The sequence below is a fragment of the Seriola aureovittata genome, chromosome 4, assembly GCF_021018895.1.
Source record: "Seriola aureovittata isolate HTS-2021-v1 ecotype China chromosome 4, ASM2101889v1, whole genome shotgun sequence".
NCBI classification, from domain to species: Eukaryota; Metazoa; Chordata; class Actinopteri; order Carangiformes; family Carangidae; genus Seriola; species Seriola aureovittata.
In genome coordinates, this window is record NC_079367.1 from 11,895,643 (window position 1) to 11,913,531 (window position 17,889).

A 17,889-nucleotide genomic window follows, 5' to 3' on the forward strand; every position below is an offset into this window, starting at 1 on the left:
GGACCTAAAGTATGAGTGATTATCGTAGCTTGCAGTGTCAGAATGTGTGTTCGTCAAGGACGAGAGATTCGTTTTTGTCTGGAGGACTTGTCTCTTTTTTGTTTCTCTGCGCTTTCCAAATGGTAAACAGTCCCCGAAGTGAAAAAAGAACGGCAATGACTGAGAAGTAGCTGGAGTATATGGTGAACTGCAAAAGAGCACATGATTTTGTGATAAGTGCACGTATAAAGACTTTTTCTGCCTGCACATGTTTTCTGATCAGATAACTCACCTGAGGAATGATGGCCAGGCCCAATCCTCCACTGTCAACCACAACAGAAGTGATAATCGTCTGTAGAACCAGTGCCCCAAAGTTGTTTGCTCCAAAGACTAGTGCATATCTTTCCATCGTCAGGTCAGCTGCAATCTGGTACCTAAGAAGAAGATTTAAATGTTCTTTTTCCTTCACAGGTATTAGCTCTGTATCATGGGATAAAATGTAAACCACCTTATATCAAATGACTTAAAATTCTTACATGGCTATTGTTATCAGCAGCATGTAGAGGCACTTGAAAATGACGTAACTGGTGTAGCAGACCCATATGTTGTTGATTGACGTCATAAGGAAAAGTGCAGCTGCCCCAAGTCCAGAGAAACCCCCCAGGGCCAGCTCTCCCCACTTCTCCCATCTCACCTCAGTGAAGCCTATACCATAAGATGTAGCTGCACCTGAAAAACACATCCATTTAGGATTATTGTAGTAGAAAAGACAATTAAATACGCAGCAAGAAAATGAATTGGATATCTAACAAAAGCTGCTAAGTCATTTTCCTTTTTTGAAAACAAATATATCTACTCTTAATATGGTGTATTAGTAGAACACCTTACAGTGGCCACAACAATGCGACAGTCTGTTCGATTTGCCTAGATTTTCCTTTCCTAATCGGTATTCTGTCCTGAAAACCTTTATCTGATGTTGCTTACTCAACAGGTTGGACACCGCTTCCACGCCTCCATTGTAGATACTGAAGTTCTGAGAAGGCTGCACATGCTCCCACAGCACCTGCAGGGTATATTGTATATTACTTTTTTTGGTGTATCGCGGCTTGGATTTCCTGCGTTTAATCATATCCAACATTGGAATTTCATTTGCAGGTGTATCAACTGTACATTATTTGACCAGGAAGGAGTGGCACAATTTGATCTGCTGCAATCACACTTGGTGCTTTAGATTGGTGCAATGGTTGTATATTACATTTTCACGATAGCATAACCTTAAATTTTCACTTTTTATTTATCTTACATTTACGTTTATATTGCCTTCACAACTGACCTGCACATAGTTGACAGTCTGGTTATACCCGCAGGTGGCCATTGCCCACCACAATGACCAGTACAGCAGCTGTCTGGAGGAATAGCACTGGCAGAAGTCCCTCCACAGCTGCAGGAGAACTTGGCTGCAGCCTTCTGCACCAACCGATTCCTCAAAGTCCACAGCTTTAGGCACTTTTTCATCTTGTCCTTTGACAGCAACTTCCTCTGTTTCTCTGCTTATGTCCACCCTTTCATCTCGCGTGTCTTCCGAGGAGGTCTTTACTCTACTTGTGTGCTCTGTTGCATCCACAGTCCCATCTCTGTCGCTCTTTGTTGCCTCTGTTGCTGTTTTCTGTCTTGTATGTCTGCGATGAAAGAACATGCTCTGCTCTGGCATTGGCAGGAGACAGGAAGAGAGGAGAGCGATGCCAGTGAGAACCAGAGTAAGCACCATTATGTTGTTGTAGGACATGAGGTCGAAGCTGACGAGCAGCTGACCCAGAACAGAGCCCACCGTATACCCCAGCAGCTGGACACTGCGGCTGTAAGAGGTGGCCTTCCGGTACCGTTTCAGATCTACTACACTGTAATAAACAACACAGTCAAAATGTCATATCTGTGCCAATAATGCAAAATTCAGTTCCCTGACACCTGGCAGTACTGGTGCCATGCTTTGCCTTTTGACCTTCAGTAGATGAAGATGTACCTGTAGATGTAGGAGAAATAGGCCACCTCGCTGGCTGTCACCACCCCGTAGAAGAACTGCATGGCCTGCATGGCTGCTACAGTTTTGGTCCACAGAATCATCGCTGTGGTGATGAAGAGCATAACACACTGGAACACCACCACAGGCTTGTAACGCAACCAGTCCGTCAGCAGGAACACTGGCACCAGCACAGACAAGTAGGAGTACGTCCACACGGGGAAAATTTGATTATTAACCTGATGAGGAAACAGTAGTTTGAGAGTGATAAATGTGAAAGAGTGTATATATATGAGACGGGAACTGTATTGCTTCATAGCAAGGTTCAAGGGGCAAAAGTTTGTTTTTATCTTTAGTAGAGACACTTTTAGTCCGATGGCCAAAACAAAATGCGCACTTGTTCTGTCTCTCTTTAGTCATTCATATGCACATGTGTGCACATAACATACATAAAAAGCCTGAATGCAGAAGGTTTACTTGAATGTTAATAATAATAATGTTGATTTTAGGCAACAGAGCTCGAGTTTCCACAGTGATGCTCAATCTGATCTTTACATGATGTCAGAACACTTATTCTTGTTTTATTTTTCATTCAAGTCCCCAATTTATGGCATGATCTTTCACTGCAGATCACCTGTCTTTGTGTTTATGTTGCTCAGGCTGTTGCTGAGGGGATTTTCAGAATAATATTAAGCATTATAATAACTTTATAGATAATGTTCATATCATACCTATTTGCAGTACAAGCTCTGTAGGCATAGTAAATATAGTGAATATTTCTTTAGCTAATCTTAAAGAAGATATTTGAATACAAAACATTAAACTGATAGACTTTGGTTAGTGAACACTTAATCACTGAAATCTAAATACAATATCAACTGATTAGTTTTTGATTCTAAGGTGACTGGATTTATAATACACTTACAAACTGTTGGAGAGATTGTATTTAACTTTACTGTGATTCACCAGCTTGGTTATTTTGTATTTATTTATTTAATAATATTTCTCTGATTCATGATCTGCTTAACTCTCTGCTTAACCAATGTAGTTGTTTGTCTTTGCTTTAATACCTGCTCTGTTGTGAGATTCTTGTCCGGCCCTGTCAGGTATGGGATGAGGAAAGGCTCCAGGGGTTTAACTGTGCTGAAGAATCCATAGATGCACAGCAGAGTGGTGGGATACCTCCAGTCTGACCTCCAGCTCTTAACTGCTTCCATCTTCTGCCGTTTTTCTGCCTGTTTCTGCCTGTTTCAGGTGTGTTGTGTTCGTCAGTGTGCTACTCTTTCTGTCTTGCCTCATTGTGGGAAACTACTAAGTGTTGAGCTCGGTTTGTCAATCAATAACCCAGTCAAAGAGCAGCACAGCCTTGGCCAAGATACACGTGTAACAAATTAAACAGGTACAGACACACATCAGGGCTTTATCTTTAATATACTTCACTAATCATTGATAATTGCAGCTTTATTGTGTTTTTTATTGTGCTTGCAAGTTGTAGAGATGATATGAAAAACACTCATGGGATCAGTCAGCAACTAAGGAACATTGCAGTGTCTATGAGCACCATTTTTGAGGCAATAAGATGCTCAGTTTTGCACATATTACAGTGATGTATTTTTATTTTATTCCCAATCAACAAATGAAACAATCACCTGCTCATTTAGTGCTGTCCAGATTATAACAGTTTGTTAAACTTGGTCAGAAAGGGTCAGCAGCGATCACCTCCACACTGGACCTTTGCTCCTGGGCCTCTGTCTGCCCAGGCCTGTGACGATTTACACAGGCGGTGTAGGTCCCTCGGATCAGGAAGAGCACCGAGATGGTAGCGTAGTAGCTCCCGTAGATGATGAACTGCAGAGAGAGGTTTCTGTCATACTCAATGTTACTATTTCAGTCATGCCAAGTATCCATCTACATGTAACGTGTCTGGATGCAACAGTTAATGATAACCACCAGGTGTCACTCTTTCCTCACATTTTGGTGTTTGTTATCTAGCAGAAAGCTGGAGCTGTGTACATTCTTAATTCAGTTTGAGTTTACCCCAACAGGCTTTAATGATCGATATCCATGCTCTGCCAAAGATAGTATAGAAGTAAGATGTGTATAGGGGAGTGGATACATACCTGCGACACAATGTCCAGTCCAAGTGCAGCTTCATCAACAACAACGAACGTAATGATGGTCTGCAGTGAGAGGGCCACAAAAGTGTTGATCCCAAATGTCAAAGCATAGCACTCCATGGAGAGTTTAGATGCAATCTGAAAACTTAAAGGACAAAGGGGATATGACCTCTGAGAGAGCTTACAATAGACAAAGAGTGTCATAGATATTTATAGGTAATGCAAAAAAGAGCTGAAACAATAATATGCCGATCAGAAAGTATTTTGATAGTGAATTATTTGGCTCACTTTTCAAGCAAAAATACCAAACACTTGCTGTTACCAGCTTCTTAAATGAACATTTTCTTCTTTTCACTGTTGTATTTCTTTGTAAATTGATTATCTAAGGGCTTTGGAATGAACAATGAATATGTAATGTTTTGACATTTTATTACGTTTTTATGCACAAAATGATTAATCAAGTAATGGAGAAAGCAGACAAGAACTGGCAGATTAGTTGAAGTTGCAGCCCTAATCCAAAACCAGCCTTCTTTGTGAGTGAGCTTGTTTCACAGAAGGATCCTCGTAACAATCCCTCTTAGGAGCTGAGAAAGTTATTTCAGGCTTTGTGCTCTACTGTTCGTCCATCTACAGAGAGGAGCAATTTAGAGAAAGCTACCATGGAACTGGAGAACAATAGTTTGGTCGGAGGAATTCTCCAGTGAACTTACGTTGTGATGGTGATGAGAAGCATGTAGCAGGATTTGAATATGACATAACCAACATAGCATGCCCAGATACTGCTGGTGAGCGCCATCAGAAACACAGCACCTGCCCCTACTGCTGAGAACAACCCTAAAGCCAGCTCTCCCCACATGGCCCAGGTCACCTTGATGTAGCCCACAGAGAAGGCTGCTGTAGCACCTGGCCCGTGGATGAAAAAAAAATGAAGTGATTAATCTGTCATTCAGTGGACATCACCTCAAATGTGTCTGTGCATCCTTGTTGTGATTCATTCATCAATCCTAACATTTTTTTTTTTTCCTTGAACACTGGTATAAAGGGGAATATGGCCTCTAAACAAAACCTCTTGCTCTCACATGCCTTTGCTGGCCTCCTCAGCAGCTGCCCATTATGATGAACCACTTTCACCCGGCTCATGGAATCAGCAATTATCAGAGAACCCATTACCTTCTAACTCTATCTCCTTAATTGAAGCAATTACTCTTCTTCTTCTAATGCTGAGCCAGGTTGAGAGTGAGCCAACAGGACCATAGTGATGCTATTCCCTTTCAAAATCAATACAGATTTTCCATTTAATCAGGTACCCCCTATAACCAAGATTGACACCATTGTTTTCTTTTAACTGCAAGTTTTTATAGCTCTATGTGCCATCAGACATAGCAGATTTTAATAACAGTTAAATTTTATTTTGCTCTATATAATGCAGTTGTGCTGCAGCCACCGTCTTCTCCCCCTGTGTTAATTAAACTCAAGTGAAAGTCAGTGATCCCCTGCTTCTGTTAATCTTCTGATCCTCTGTGAGATTACAGTGTTCAACAGCAACTTTCACTCTTTCATTAAATGTGCTTTTGTGCATGTTATCTTGCAATTTTTTTTTTTTAGGACACTTGAATCTTTAGTTTATAAGTGGTTTGTCCTGTTTCTATGGTTATGTTTTGGATGGCGATATTTATGTAAGTTGATGGTGATACTGAATTAGACTGAAACAGCTCAAGTCAAGTGTACCAGCAGACTTACCTACAAGAGAACATGCGGCCTCTACACCTCCATTGTAGATGGATGATGTGGCAGATGGTTCTATATGGTCCCACATCAGCTGGATGTAGTTGAAGATCTGAACATAGCCAGCTGTTGCCAGAGCCCACCACAGGGACCAGTAGATTAAATGTCTGCAGGGTGGTCATTATGATAAAGATTATGATCCGGTATGAATACACAATAAACATTTTTTAAAAAACATACATCAAAAATCATCTAATTTGCTCATTTGCTAAATGCATTAAACTATGATTCAGGACAAAGTGTGAAAAAGTTGCATGCTCAGCACAGCTATACTAAAAGTGTATCAATAAAAAGTCAGAAAAAGGAAATGCCTGGAAGAGTACGACTCCCTGAAGCTTTGCCAGAGTAGATGACCTGCAGTGGCCACATTTTCTCTGCTGCACCAGCCAGGGCTGCCATTATGCTCCATTTTCTCTTTCCCTGAGCCAGCTCCCTCCTTATCCATCACTTGCTCCCCAGGCCTTTGTGCTCCCTGTGGCCCCTCCTGCTGGGACTGTGAGTGCACAGCTGCAGCTTTTTTCCCTTTGAAGAACATGTTCCTCTGGGGCATTGGCAACCAGAAGGAAACGAGAAAAGCCATGCTCACAATCCCCAGAGTGATAGCATTGATGTAGAAGTAGTCCACTCCTGTTGATTAGAGTTCATATTTCTTCAGCTCTTAGAGTTCTTCATGCAGTGCAGTACTTTCATACAGTAATTCCATTAGCAGTCATTATTGTTATGCAGGCAGGGCAGATTCATTGTATAGGAAAATACAGAGATACAATGTACATCTAATATTTTTTTATTTATTGTGTATTTAGGCTTGGAAGCCCTACCAAGGGAGACGAGCACTTGGCCGAGGCCGGCACCAAATGTATATCCAGCCAGCATGGCACTGCGCAGGTAACCAGTGGCTCTTTGGTAATTTTCAACTGGAATTATGCTGTAAATGTAGGAAAAGTAGGCCACCTCTGTGGAAGTCACTACAGCATAGTTGACCTGTTGATGGGAAACAGTTTTAAAGAGATTGTAGCCTGTGATCCCTTGTACCAGTAATGCATTACATAATGTATTCTATTTTTACAAGTTCCTCATGAGTAATATGCAGCAGTGCAGTGATACCACATTATGCCTGTGAAGGATTACAGTCTTTTGTATTATCTAAATAAGATATTTTTGGTTTTCAATAAACTTGATATCAGGATACACAGCAACAAGTGCATTTCTGAAGTATAAGTGCTGCATCTTTGATTATTCTGACTAAAACTTTAATGTTACATCAGGAACATTATTACTATTCAAATGTTTTCAATACAAGTTATCAAAATGTCAGCGGACCTGAAGGAAGATCATAGCAGGCAGACCTGGGGCAAAGCAAAGCAGGACATAGTTGGTGACGAGGAATAGCCCCTGTAACATTATGAGGGGCTTGTACCTCAGGAAGTCAGTCAGGAGGAAGACGGGGAAAAGGAAGGCCAGGTAGGAGTATGTCCAGATTGGGAACAGGTAGTTGGTCACCTGTAAACAGAAAGCAACATAGAACAAGAATGCTGATCTAGAGTCACTGGTTCCTTGTCTTGTCCATGCCATGCATATCTCATTGTCGATCAAAACTAGACAGCAGTTAATCTCAGATAAGTGCTCCTAAAATACTTAATGATTACAGACTGTACAGTAACTCTGCGTGAAATTTTTTGTAAATATGGGAATCTCTGTGTCTGCTGTCCTTACCACTTCTGCAGAGATGTTCTTGTGTGGTCCAATTAGGTATGGTGTGAGGAAGGGCTCTGCTACTCTGCAATTAGCAAAAAACCCATAGAGTGACAGGACAGCAGTGGGATAAGCCCAACTGGATGACTTCAGCTTTGCACAACAGCCCATGCTTTCACCCCGGCCGAATTTCTCAGAAACCGTGTTTGTTCTTTGTTTCCTATGGCCACCACGACAGTCTGACTACCTGAACTATCCCCTAAGCGCTGTGAGCTTCCCTGAACCTATCATTACTCATCAGTAGCTAGAACATACACACATAATCTTTATGATCTACACGTGCCTTAGTCAAAGTTTATGAGTGATAGACTTTGAGCTGGTAGGAAAACAGAGGGATAGCTGAAATGTGATGAAATCAGACATTCTTCAGGTTTGGTGATCAGTACAAGCCATGGGCCTGTGACAGATTATATCAGACAAGACATGAGACAATTTAAAGAGAGAAATGAAACCTTTTGTTGTTAGGCAGAGGCAGGAAAAATGAGCCTGGGAATAGGATGGCTCCCTTACAGCATAAAGGCATGGGTAACTATCATCAAGAATGTATTAGCCATTGATTAATCAATCATATAACTAAGAGTACAAACAGATGTACAAAGCAGTGACGTAATATTTGTTGTTTAACCTACTTCTAACACCACCATATAAAGGCCAAACCCAGGGGATGTCACGTCTGCCAGTGTACTGTACTTCATCGCCTTGTGTACGTGAAAATACAGGAGCGGTAACTAATGTCCTAGATAGGGTATTTTAACCATAAGCTGTTTAACCAACTTCACATTCAAGTGCTGGTTTGTTTATGTTCGTACTACGCATGCGTGATGAATGCACACGGGCACTTCGAGCGAGTCAGTCGCCATGGCAACTCTTTGTTGATATGTGTTGTGAAGACGTCTTAACACACAGCAAAATGAAACTCAAGCGGTTTCTTCTCCGATATTATCCTCCAGGTAATACATTTACACAAGTTAAGTTGTCACATTTTTTTCTTTTCATGGGAATATGCTGCTGCTGTAGCTTCAACTTCGACAACAACTTGCCGTAGCCTTACATTGGCTACTCTAATACTGATAATCGGACTTATTAGCATCATATATCGCTGTTTTACAGAGCTCAGCCGGCATGAGCGGCCTTTCCTGCTCTAAATGTTTTTTTTTTCTGCTGTCAGGTATAATCCTCGAATATGAGAGAGGAGGATACGAGAGGACCAAATCAATCGACCTTTTGGGTTTGACCCCAGAGTGAGTGAGATGTATCCTCTACCATCTTTACGAGTGTTATTGCTTTCCATCTCTCTTAAATACTACCATTTTATTACTTAACTTGCCAGACATATTTCCAAATAGCTCAATAACTCAGCGCTCCATACAATGGTAGGGCTGATCACTAAACATACCTACACTGAACGAATGTGATAGTAAACACTATGAAGTGAAGATGTGTTGTAAATTGTACTAGTTGCAGTAGATTTGTAGCTCCTTAATGTGACGTACCACCAGTCCGGTTTATGTATTGTTCTATGTTTCTGATGCGATTGTGACATTTTTATAGATTAGAAAGTTGTTCTTGATACCACATTTCGAATCAATCTTGTCCTCCTGAACTGCCTTTCTATGCATAAATCTAACAAGATGAGTGTTTCCTATACTTTTTTGGGTAAAAGGCTGAACGAATTGAATGCCTGTTAAACTGCATTTAATCTCCAACAGATCCTCTTTACATAGTTTCTGAAATCATCATTATCATGATTATCATCATATCATTTTCAGGTGTTCTTTTTTTAACATTTGATGATTAAAAATGTGTAAAACATGCGTTTTCCCACCATGCAGGACAAACCCAGATGAGCTGGTGGCAGAGATCAGGCATTCAGAGCCTCTGGTCACAGAGTCCCGGGCTGATCAGGTCAAACAGCTGATCCTTCGACTTCAGCAGAAACAGAGCCAGCAGAACCACCACAGGTTCTGTTTCTATAAGGTCAGACACTGGACTCATTATATACAAACCAGCACCTTGTCCTGCCATCTAGATTCAATAAAGTAGCTCATATTGGTTAAGAGTGTGTTGCTAATTAATGTCCCAGGGCAGGTTGTAAAATCTATGGTACAGTTTTGTGAAACAATTACAAATAGTTCTTTGTCTTTTGTATTGGCACAAACCCTTTTGTCACATCTATGTTTTACATCACTGAGGGACTAAAACAAATGCTGGTTGGATGTGTTGTTTGAATGCATTCCACACATCCAGTTGAAAAGGTTTGGGATGTTGCCTTTTTTAGCAATATCATCTAATTACAGCAGTATATTAGTTTTCATCTGTGGAAATTCAGGAGTTTGAGTTGTGAAATTAGCAGTGACTTCTCCATAGAGGCACTAGAGAGCAGTAGTGGTTAGGTTACTAAGTCTTACAATTGGGAAACAGCTAACATGATAACAAAAGTGCCTGTCTTAGAGTGTTATGGAATATATAAAACACAACTGCTCAGAGGTTAGGGTATAGTTTTTTGCCTGTGTCTAAAACTGGGGAGATTCTTCTCTCTGAGCTCAGTGAGGGAAGAAAATCATTCCATCACTGTTGAGCCAGGAGGGAGACCCTTCCCATTACATCAAAGTGAGATTAATTATATATGGATGGATATTACATGTGTAATCTTAATGATGAATGAAGTTAATAACTATATTGCCTTGGAGGTTATATTTTTCTAATCTCTGGGCTTTTTTTGCAGGATCTCAAGGCACACATACTGCCACTGACAAATGTTGCCTTTGACAAATCAGGGTCAAGGTAGGTTTATATGCAACACACAAAAGTGTGGCACATTGGAGTTTTCGTTTGTTGTATTGGTATTTACATCTCTCTTTCACTCTGCAGGTTTCTAACTGGGAGCTATGACAGGACATGTAGAGTTTGGGACACGGCCTCAGGCACAGAGCTGCATACACTAAAGGGTCACAGAAACGTGGTGTATGCAATTACATTCAATAACCCCTACGGGTAATGAGCAGTTTCAGCAAAACTTTCATAGCATCGAAGAACAGCATTGCTCTATTTTACACTATTTACACATTCAAAAGAGCTTTCCATCTTAGATAGATTAGAATAGTTTCTTTGCTTTTTTTCTCTTTATTAAACTTAGAGACAAGATCGCCACCGCCTCTTTCGATAAAACCTGCAAACTGTGGTGTGCTGAGACGGGCAAATGTTTTCATACCTTTCGCGGACACATCGCAGAGATAGTATGTATAACAATCTGTTTTATCTTATATTCAAATACGGTTTACTTTGGTGTTATGTTTAGTGCTTAGATAATAAATAAGTCTCTGCCAAATCCTGTTTTTGTCCTGGCTTTGTAGCAGAATCCAACACCAGTAACTATAAAAGGGAATTTTGTATTGTGTAGGTGTGCCTGGCGTTCAACCCTCAGAGTACACTGGTGGCCACAGGCAGCATGGACGCCACTGCCAAGCTGTGGGATGTGGAGACTGGGGAGGAAGTGGCCACTCTGAATGTGAGTTGTCTTTTTTTCTTATCCCGATGCCTCAATGCTTCTCTTGCTCTTTTTTTCTGGAAGCACGGCGCACATCCATTCATTAATAATGCAGTAATTAACTATTAATTTTCTTCTTAGAGTAATTAATGCTTAAGTGAGTGTTGTTACCTCTGCTGATGGCCAGCATCTTTACCACCTCATATATGCACCCAGGGGAGTAGGGAGTCCTCTTGATGTGCAGACTGCACGTGGGTCCATAGTGTGACTAGTTGGCTGCCTGGCTCTGTCTCAATGAGGAGCAACTCTTTGCAGCTCTCTCTGTTCTCTCAGCACTTCCCACCATGAAGAATCAATCATGCTGACAGCAGTCAATTGAGCGTAGAATCTTAAGCATATGCAAATTCTTATTTATTTATTTCAAGACTTTGAACATCTACCAGTAAGGCCAAAGTCTGTATTTTTATTTTAATAAATAATAATGCCTTTTTGATGTGCATTTTCATGCATAATGGGAGATAAGAGGGAGAGAGCAAGTGAGACAGTTGTGAGGGATAATGCTCTCTCTTTGATTCCATCCAGGATCACACTGCAGAGGTCCTTTCTCTGTGCTTTAACACAGTGGGAAATCAACTTGTCACTGGCTCCTTCGACCACACAGTTGTTATATGGGACGTTGCTTCAGCAAGGTCAGACATCATAATTGTTATCACAATGTATGCATTGATCTGTGCATTTGTGTGTGACTTGGGCATATGTGTTATGATTTTTACTGCACAGCACATGCATAACACCTATAGATTCTGCAAACAGGAGTACACAACTGACTTTATGCTGCTTTCTGTTTTTCTCAGACGTGTCCACACTCTGATCGGTCACACGGGGGAAATCTGCAGTGTTCAGTTTAACTGGGACTGTTCCCTTATAGTTACAGGCTCCATGGATAAAACCTGCAAGGTGAGCTATCATCTATCCAAAGACTTTAAAGCCTGTGTGTGTGTGTGTGTGTGTGTGTGTGTGTGTGTGTGTGTGTGTGTGTGTGTGTGTGTGTAATTTAACTCTTTGAAATAGTTATTTATCCAAAAAGCTTATAGGCTTAAATTGTATTTAAATAGTAATAATAACCCATTGAAATAGTTTCATAGTGACAGTCATTCATTTAGCTTTTTAAACTATTGCAAAAGATCGGTATTTGAGATACATGGCTCCTCTTGTCATTCATATTCACTCTCGTCCATTTCCCACTTTCCATCACTTCCCACTTCCTGTCTCTAAGGTCTCCATCATTTCAAGGAGAAAAATTAAATCCTAATTCCTTAATTATGCCAAGATCAGTCATGCTCACAAGAAAGAATTATCCACCTCACTGGATTCCTCCAGGGGAGATGGTTAAAATAAAGCCACTTAAGACAGCTAACAGCTACATGCAAGCATATTTTATGAGACTGTGTATATCTTTGTTCACATGAATGTGTGTGTTCCAGTTTTGTGTTTATGTGTTTAATTGTGTCACTTTTTTGCTATGTGTATGTATTTGCAGTTGTGGGAGGCAGTCAGTGGCAAGTGTGTGGCCACCCTAGTTGGACACAAAGAAGAGGTGCTGGATGTGTGTTTTGATTTAAGTGGTCAGCTCATTGCTACTGCCTCCGCTGATGGTGAGAAAATTTAAGTTTACATTACTATTAAACTTTTTCCTCACTGTGTTTTGATCTCATGCCCAAAGTTTATTTTAGAATTACAAAGAGGTCTTTTTTTCTGATGCCACAAGTCCTCCACATCCCAATATTTTGGTTCTCTTGAAGAATAACAACATTTTGACAAGTAAAAAAACTACAGTACGTGTACATTAACGACCATGCATGTCTCTGTCAGGTAGAGCGCGAGTGTTCAGTGCAACCACACATCAGTGTCTCCTGACCCTAGAGGGCCATGATGGAGAAATCTCCAAGGTAAATCACTAGACCCAAAATGGCTATTCAGCCATATCCTGTGTGTTATTCTGTGTTATTTTATGTCACCATAGAGATCCAAAATTTGTGTCGTTTACAGGGTAGCTTTAGCTTTAGGGTAGCATCAGTTTTGCAATGGAGTTTTGTTTTCAGGGTTTTTTTTTTTTTGTTAATCTGAAAAAAAAAAACATGAGTATTTTATGTGATAAGCTAAATTGGTATCCTATTATTCTAACTTGTAACGTAGAATGCTGAAGTTGAAGGTCCAGGCTATAGGCAGTTTGGTGCTTATTGTTTCACATAGTATAGCTCAGCAAGTCTGTCTGAATAGAGAGGTTTTTAAGCTTTTCACTACAGTGATGCTTCTGTTGATCTGACTAATTAAATCTCTAGGTTTCAAAGTAGATTTTCAATGTTTTCTACGAACAGCTCCATGAGAGATGATAAATACCATCTATTTCATCTCTGACCATAAGTGAGCATGGTCTCACCTAGCCTTTGAGCACCAAATGTTGCGCCCATGCCATCGCATGTAATCACACATGATCAAAACCCACTTTATAACCCAGTGTAACATGGCCTGTCATTAGTAAAATCAAACAAACAAATACTTTGGCATCGGGTGTGTGTGTGTGTTTGACCCTGAACTGATCTTGTCATTTAATGGGAGTGATTTAGTCTTTTCCAGGTTTTGTGCTGGGCATGAGTATATGTTTCCTGCAGTGGGCTTTTATGTATGAGGGGATGTGGAGCTACCTCTGTTTACTGAAACACATCAGGCAGTCAGTAATAAACAGGCTGGATGGAGGATGATTCCAGAGGATTATGACACTAATCTCTCCCTAACAGGACACTTCTCCCCTCCCCTCCATGCTTCTTAACCATGACCATATTTTTTATTTTTTTCTCACAGGTCTTTCTCTCTCTTTCAGTGTCTCGCTCTGTGTCTGCCCCTTGTTTCCCCCCTTTCATTTTTATTTTCATGTCGCCTCAATCTCTCCTCTTGTTACTTCACCTTGCTACCTTATCCTATTTTAAATCCTGGAAATTCAAATGCCCGAATGCATGTTTTTGTGGATTCTATGTGGTATTTCATGTAAGGAATTCACAAGACCTCTTGTTTTCAAATGTTTTGTTAGATGAATCCTTCCCATTTTGGATGCTCCATTGGCTTTTACTTTTAACTTCACATTGCATCACATTGTCATGGAATTTGTTAAGCGCATTTACATGCAGTATTTGCCCAAAAACAGCTACAGCTATGTTGGTCGATTTAAGTCTATCTCAAATGTTTCAAACTGCATTGAACACAGAAGCTTTAAGAGAAAAACACAGAGCAATTCAACAGTCAATTCAATTTTATGGACAATGACCTCGGCAGATGTACCACATTTAAAAGTCAAGCAATTTTAGTATGTATACAATAACAACTTTTGCAGTGTGAAACCCATATTTAAGACATGAGATTAGAATTGGGATACAACTTTTGTCTTTTTTGTCTCTACCTTGTTCTTATTGTTTACTCTTTCCTGAATTTTCTTTTCTCTCCATCAATTTCAATCTGTCTTCTTTCCATTTCTGTGCCTTTCTTAGCGTCCACTCATCTTCTCTCTCCGGTCTTCTATCTTTGTCAGCTTCTTCTCTAGTCAGTTTCCATTTCCTGTCTGGGGATGCTCCTTCGTGCTCAGTTTAGAGTTTTAATAAAAACACACTTTACTTTCATGGCCATCTAGAGCCAGCTTCATTTAATCATCCCTACCTTTACCTCACTGTGGGGATATAAAACCATTCATGAAACAATAAACCCTGGATTTAACATGATCAACTTCAGCCATGATTTTCATGATACTCTACTGGAAAACTCATCACTAAGTAGCGCCATCATTGCCTTTATCCTCCTTATGTATATAAAGTTGAATGACCTGTGTGGAATAATACCGCTGACGTGGTAAAAGTCTGCTAAACTCACTAAATTCTCACCTGCCTTTGTCATTTAAACCACATCTGGCATAATCTTGTATTCAGCACTCTCTCTTGCTCATTCTATCGCTCATGTAGCACACTTCTGAATAAGACCAACTCTCCTGACTAGAACTCTCTTGGTAGATCTGTTTCAACCCCCAGGGCAGCAGGGTTCTGACTGCCAGCTCAGACAAGACAGCTCGTCTGTGGGATGCTCAGTCTGGAGTCTGCCTACAAGTCCTGGAGGGGCACACAGACGAGATTTTCTCCTGTGTCTTCAACTACGAGGGTGACACCATCATTACAGGTATACACACACATACCATATCTGACAGCTACACATGGAGCTGACAACTGTGTGCTGATAAAATGTAGCCTTGAGCAGCTAATACACTTCTCTTTGCCAGCCCTCCCAATTGCTTGTATTGGCGCCACCTTCCTAGCTGACAGCCACAGTGTTTTTTGTAATTAAGTTGTATATATATTTTTATTTGTTTTTTTTTTTCAATTATGTTTCTTGGTTGATCCTCAGTTTTATTTAACATTAGTGTGCTCTTCTATTTCGCCAAGTCAAATTCCTGTGTACATTGTACATTTGGAGAATAAAGCGATTTTGATTCAGATATTGCACATTTTCCATGATGAAGTGTCACAGCTGTGTCCCTCTGTGCAAACCACCTGTTTGCGTTTGTGCTCCTGCAGGCAGCAAGGATAACACATGCCGGATCTGGTACTGACCCCTCCCCTTAACCCATCACGTGCTCCGGCGGGCATTATACATGGACACAAAAATCGATGTGTGTTTACCATGTACTGTATGATCCACTGTGTAACATCTTTAGTCACTTTGAGGTACAGTAAAAGTCTGGTTTACAGCAGATATGTGAAGTTTTAGTGGTTTTGCAAATCTGTACTGTACTAACTTGGTACTGGGCTTGACCAGTAGACCTGGCTTTTCATTTCATATGGCGTTAACAGTATGGTAAATGTCATCTCAAGTAGTTTGAATTCTTCGACAACAATTTTGGAACGGCTTTTGGAAATATTAGAGAATTTTAGCAATTATGAGCTGGACTCACACGAGCATTACTGTAAAGGTTTGCCTATGTTTCATCTTCATGAGCCCACCATCAGCTAGCAAAGGTAATAATATTTTTATATTTTGGTTCCCACTGCCTTGTATGTTTCTGTGATGTGTACAAAGCAGTATTTTCTGAAAGCACAATACAATGATGAATGTTTATTTAACAGCTTCCTAGCTTCCCAAAAGATCATATGGCTGTTGTTTTATAGTCTCACTGCATCTGTGACATGCTTTCGGGAAAACCAGGCAATATAGTGTAATACTAATGTGGATAAATGTGCTACTAACCAGTGTTCATTGCATTTCTGTTGAATGTTAAAGAAAGATTCAGACTGCTTGTATTTCACATCACAGAAATTTATTGATGTCAAAAGATAAATACATTCAGTTCTACTGTGACAGAGTTTACAGCTGAATCGTGTGCTTTTTTTCCCAATGCTGATGTAACACTAGAGTACCACTAAGTAGAGAAATAAACAGACCAAATTCACATACAAATTCAACATTACAAACCTTACTCTGTCTTTCTGACATAGTAAAAGCTAAAGAGAGCAGTCCACTACTCCAAGGTGCAGCAGTTCCAAATCTACAGTATATACAGTACAGCTATCCAAAATAATCAGTTCTCAAGTAACATGAACAAGATGGCGTACTTACTTAGAACTGAATTTCAAGGTCACAACAGAGGTGGTATGTTGGCTAATGAACACAACAAAGATATGGACATTTTGCTTATGCTAAGCAAATGTGCAATTCTAATTGGCTAACAAAAAAAGTGGGCTTTTCTGGGCTTCCATTTCAACAGCCTCTTTTACAAAGTAGTTTTGATACAAAAGGTGTGAGCATGTCAAGTTGTGGGGAGAATGGAACCTGATTTTCCTATCATCTATTGGTACTTTGCTTCCTGTGTGTTCATTTGGAATAAATAAATAAACAAACATAATTTGGTAGTGAGAATCTGTAAATATATATATTTATATATATATATATATAATCTAGAGCAGTTAAAACCTGCTGACTATAATCTCTTAAAGGCTGGTTCACTTCCAAGAGGAATGTCCAACCCGTATGCCTACAGTTTACTCTGCCTTTGTGTCTCACACTAGAGAGGTGAATCTGAAACAAAAACATGCTTTTATTAAAGGGAGACTGGTCCATTCATGGCTGCGAACAGACAAAAAGCATGACCTCCACAGAAAAGGGGTGAGCAGTGTGAGTTTCTCAAGTATGCTGATTGCGTCGTGCTTTCAGCTTGCAGTAGGCGACACTTGGTGTGATGATACAGGGTTGGGAAAACAGTTAGGAACATGTTAGAAGTGTGGGTGAATGATTGAACATGTGAGTTTTTGTTTGCGGGATGAGGAAGCTAATCTGGTCTACAGGCTCTCCAAAAGCCAATCAAACAGGCTGGACAGAGACCTGCCATCCTCTTCCTCTTTCTCTTTCTCATGTAGCTTACAGAACTGAACCACAGCACTGAACAAGTCTGCGATCCGCCACGCCTTCTGAGACATGAGGTGGACCACCCTCTGGAACTGAGAGAAGACACAATGAATCAAACAATAAATGCAAGGTCATCAACTTCAAGTATGTGTAAATCTTTTCTTTAAGAAATTACCAATATGTTACATAAGAGGTGATGTAATCTGACATTTTATCAAATACTGGAGCAATATACAATAAACAATATCAACAAGAATGTAAGAACATGGGAATGACTAGCAATGTCATCAGTAACAGTCTACTTTTAGGTTTTT

General features: G+C 40.2%; 4 protein-coding genes across 7 annotated transcripts in view; 1 reads left to right on the forward strand and 3 right to left on the reverse strand.

Annotated features, from left to right (window-relative positions):
* Nucleotides 1-26: 26 nt before the first annotated feature.
* slc19a3a (solute carrier family 19 member 3a) lies at nt 27-3,282 on the reverse strand. Of its 2 annotated transcripts, none has more exons than XM_056374578.1 (7): nt 3,067-3,282; nt 2,000-2,235; nt 1,313-1,877; nt 964-1,042; nt 516-708; nt 272-413; nt 27-187 (listed from the first exon to the last, which is right to left on the reverse strand). In XM_056374578.1, the coding sequence occupies exons 1-7, from the start codon at nt 3,211-3,213 to the stop codon at nt 38-40; spliced, it is 1,512 nt and encodes a 503-aa protein (XP_056230553.1). In that variant the 5' UTR covers nt 3,214-3,282; the 3' UTR covers nt 27-37. The 2 variants fall into 2 exon arrangements, with proteins under 2 accessions (XP_056230553.1, XP_056230554.1); XM_056374579.1 differs by having other exon boundaries at nt 2,000-2,177; nt 3,067-3,197.
* A 133-nt stretch (nt 3,283-3,415) lies between these two features.
* slc19a3b (solute carrier family 19 member 3b) lies at nt 3,416-7,761 on the reverse strand. Its single transcript, XM_056374177.1, has 8 exons — nt 7,612-7,761; nt 7,219-7,398; nt 6,717-6,879; nt 6,222-6,525; nt 5,854-6,005; nt 4,824-5,016; nt 4,117-4,258; nt 3,416-3,844 (listed from the first exon to the last, which is right to left on the reverse strand). Exons 1-8 carry the CDS (start codon nt 7,759-7,761, stop codon nt 3,692-3,694), a joined length of 1,437 nt encoding a protein of 478 aa, XP_056230152.1. The 3' UTR covers nt 3,416-3,691.
* A 733-nt stretch (nt 7,762-8,494) lies between these two features.
* Nucleotides 8,495-16,536, forward strand: daw1 (dynein assembly factor with WDR repeat domains 1). The gene is made up of 13 exons (XM_056374074.1): nt 8,495-8,600; nt 8,819-8,891; nt 9,483-9,627; nt 10,376-10,434; nt 10,522-10,644; nt 10,787-10,886; nt 11,051-11,158; nt 11,720-11,826; nt 11,992-12,094; nt 12,678-12,792; nt 13,010-13,086; nt 15,193-15,355; nt 15,751-16,536. The coding sequence occupies exons 1-13, from the start codon at nt 8,528-8,530 to the stop codon at nt 15,783-15,785; spliced, it is 1,281 nt and encodes a 426-aa protein (XP_056230049.1). The 5' UTR covers nt 8,495-8,527; the 3' UTR covers nt 15,786-16,536.
* Nucleotides 16,469-17,889, reverse strand: part of sphkap (SPHK1 interactor, AKAP domain containing) — a 126,763-nt gene continuing 125,342 nt past the window's right edge. For all 3 annotated transcript variants that reach the window (XM_056374071.1, XM_056374073.1, XM_056374072.1), the window contains one exon: nt 16,469-17,667. In XM_056374071.1, the coding sequence (XP_056230046.1) occupies nt 17,509-17,667 (159 nt within the window). In that variant the 3' untranslated portion in view covers nt 16,469-17,508. The remainder of the gene's footprint in view (nt 17,668-17,889) is intronic.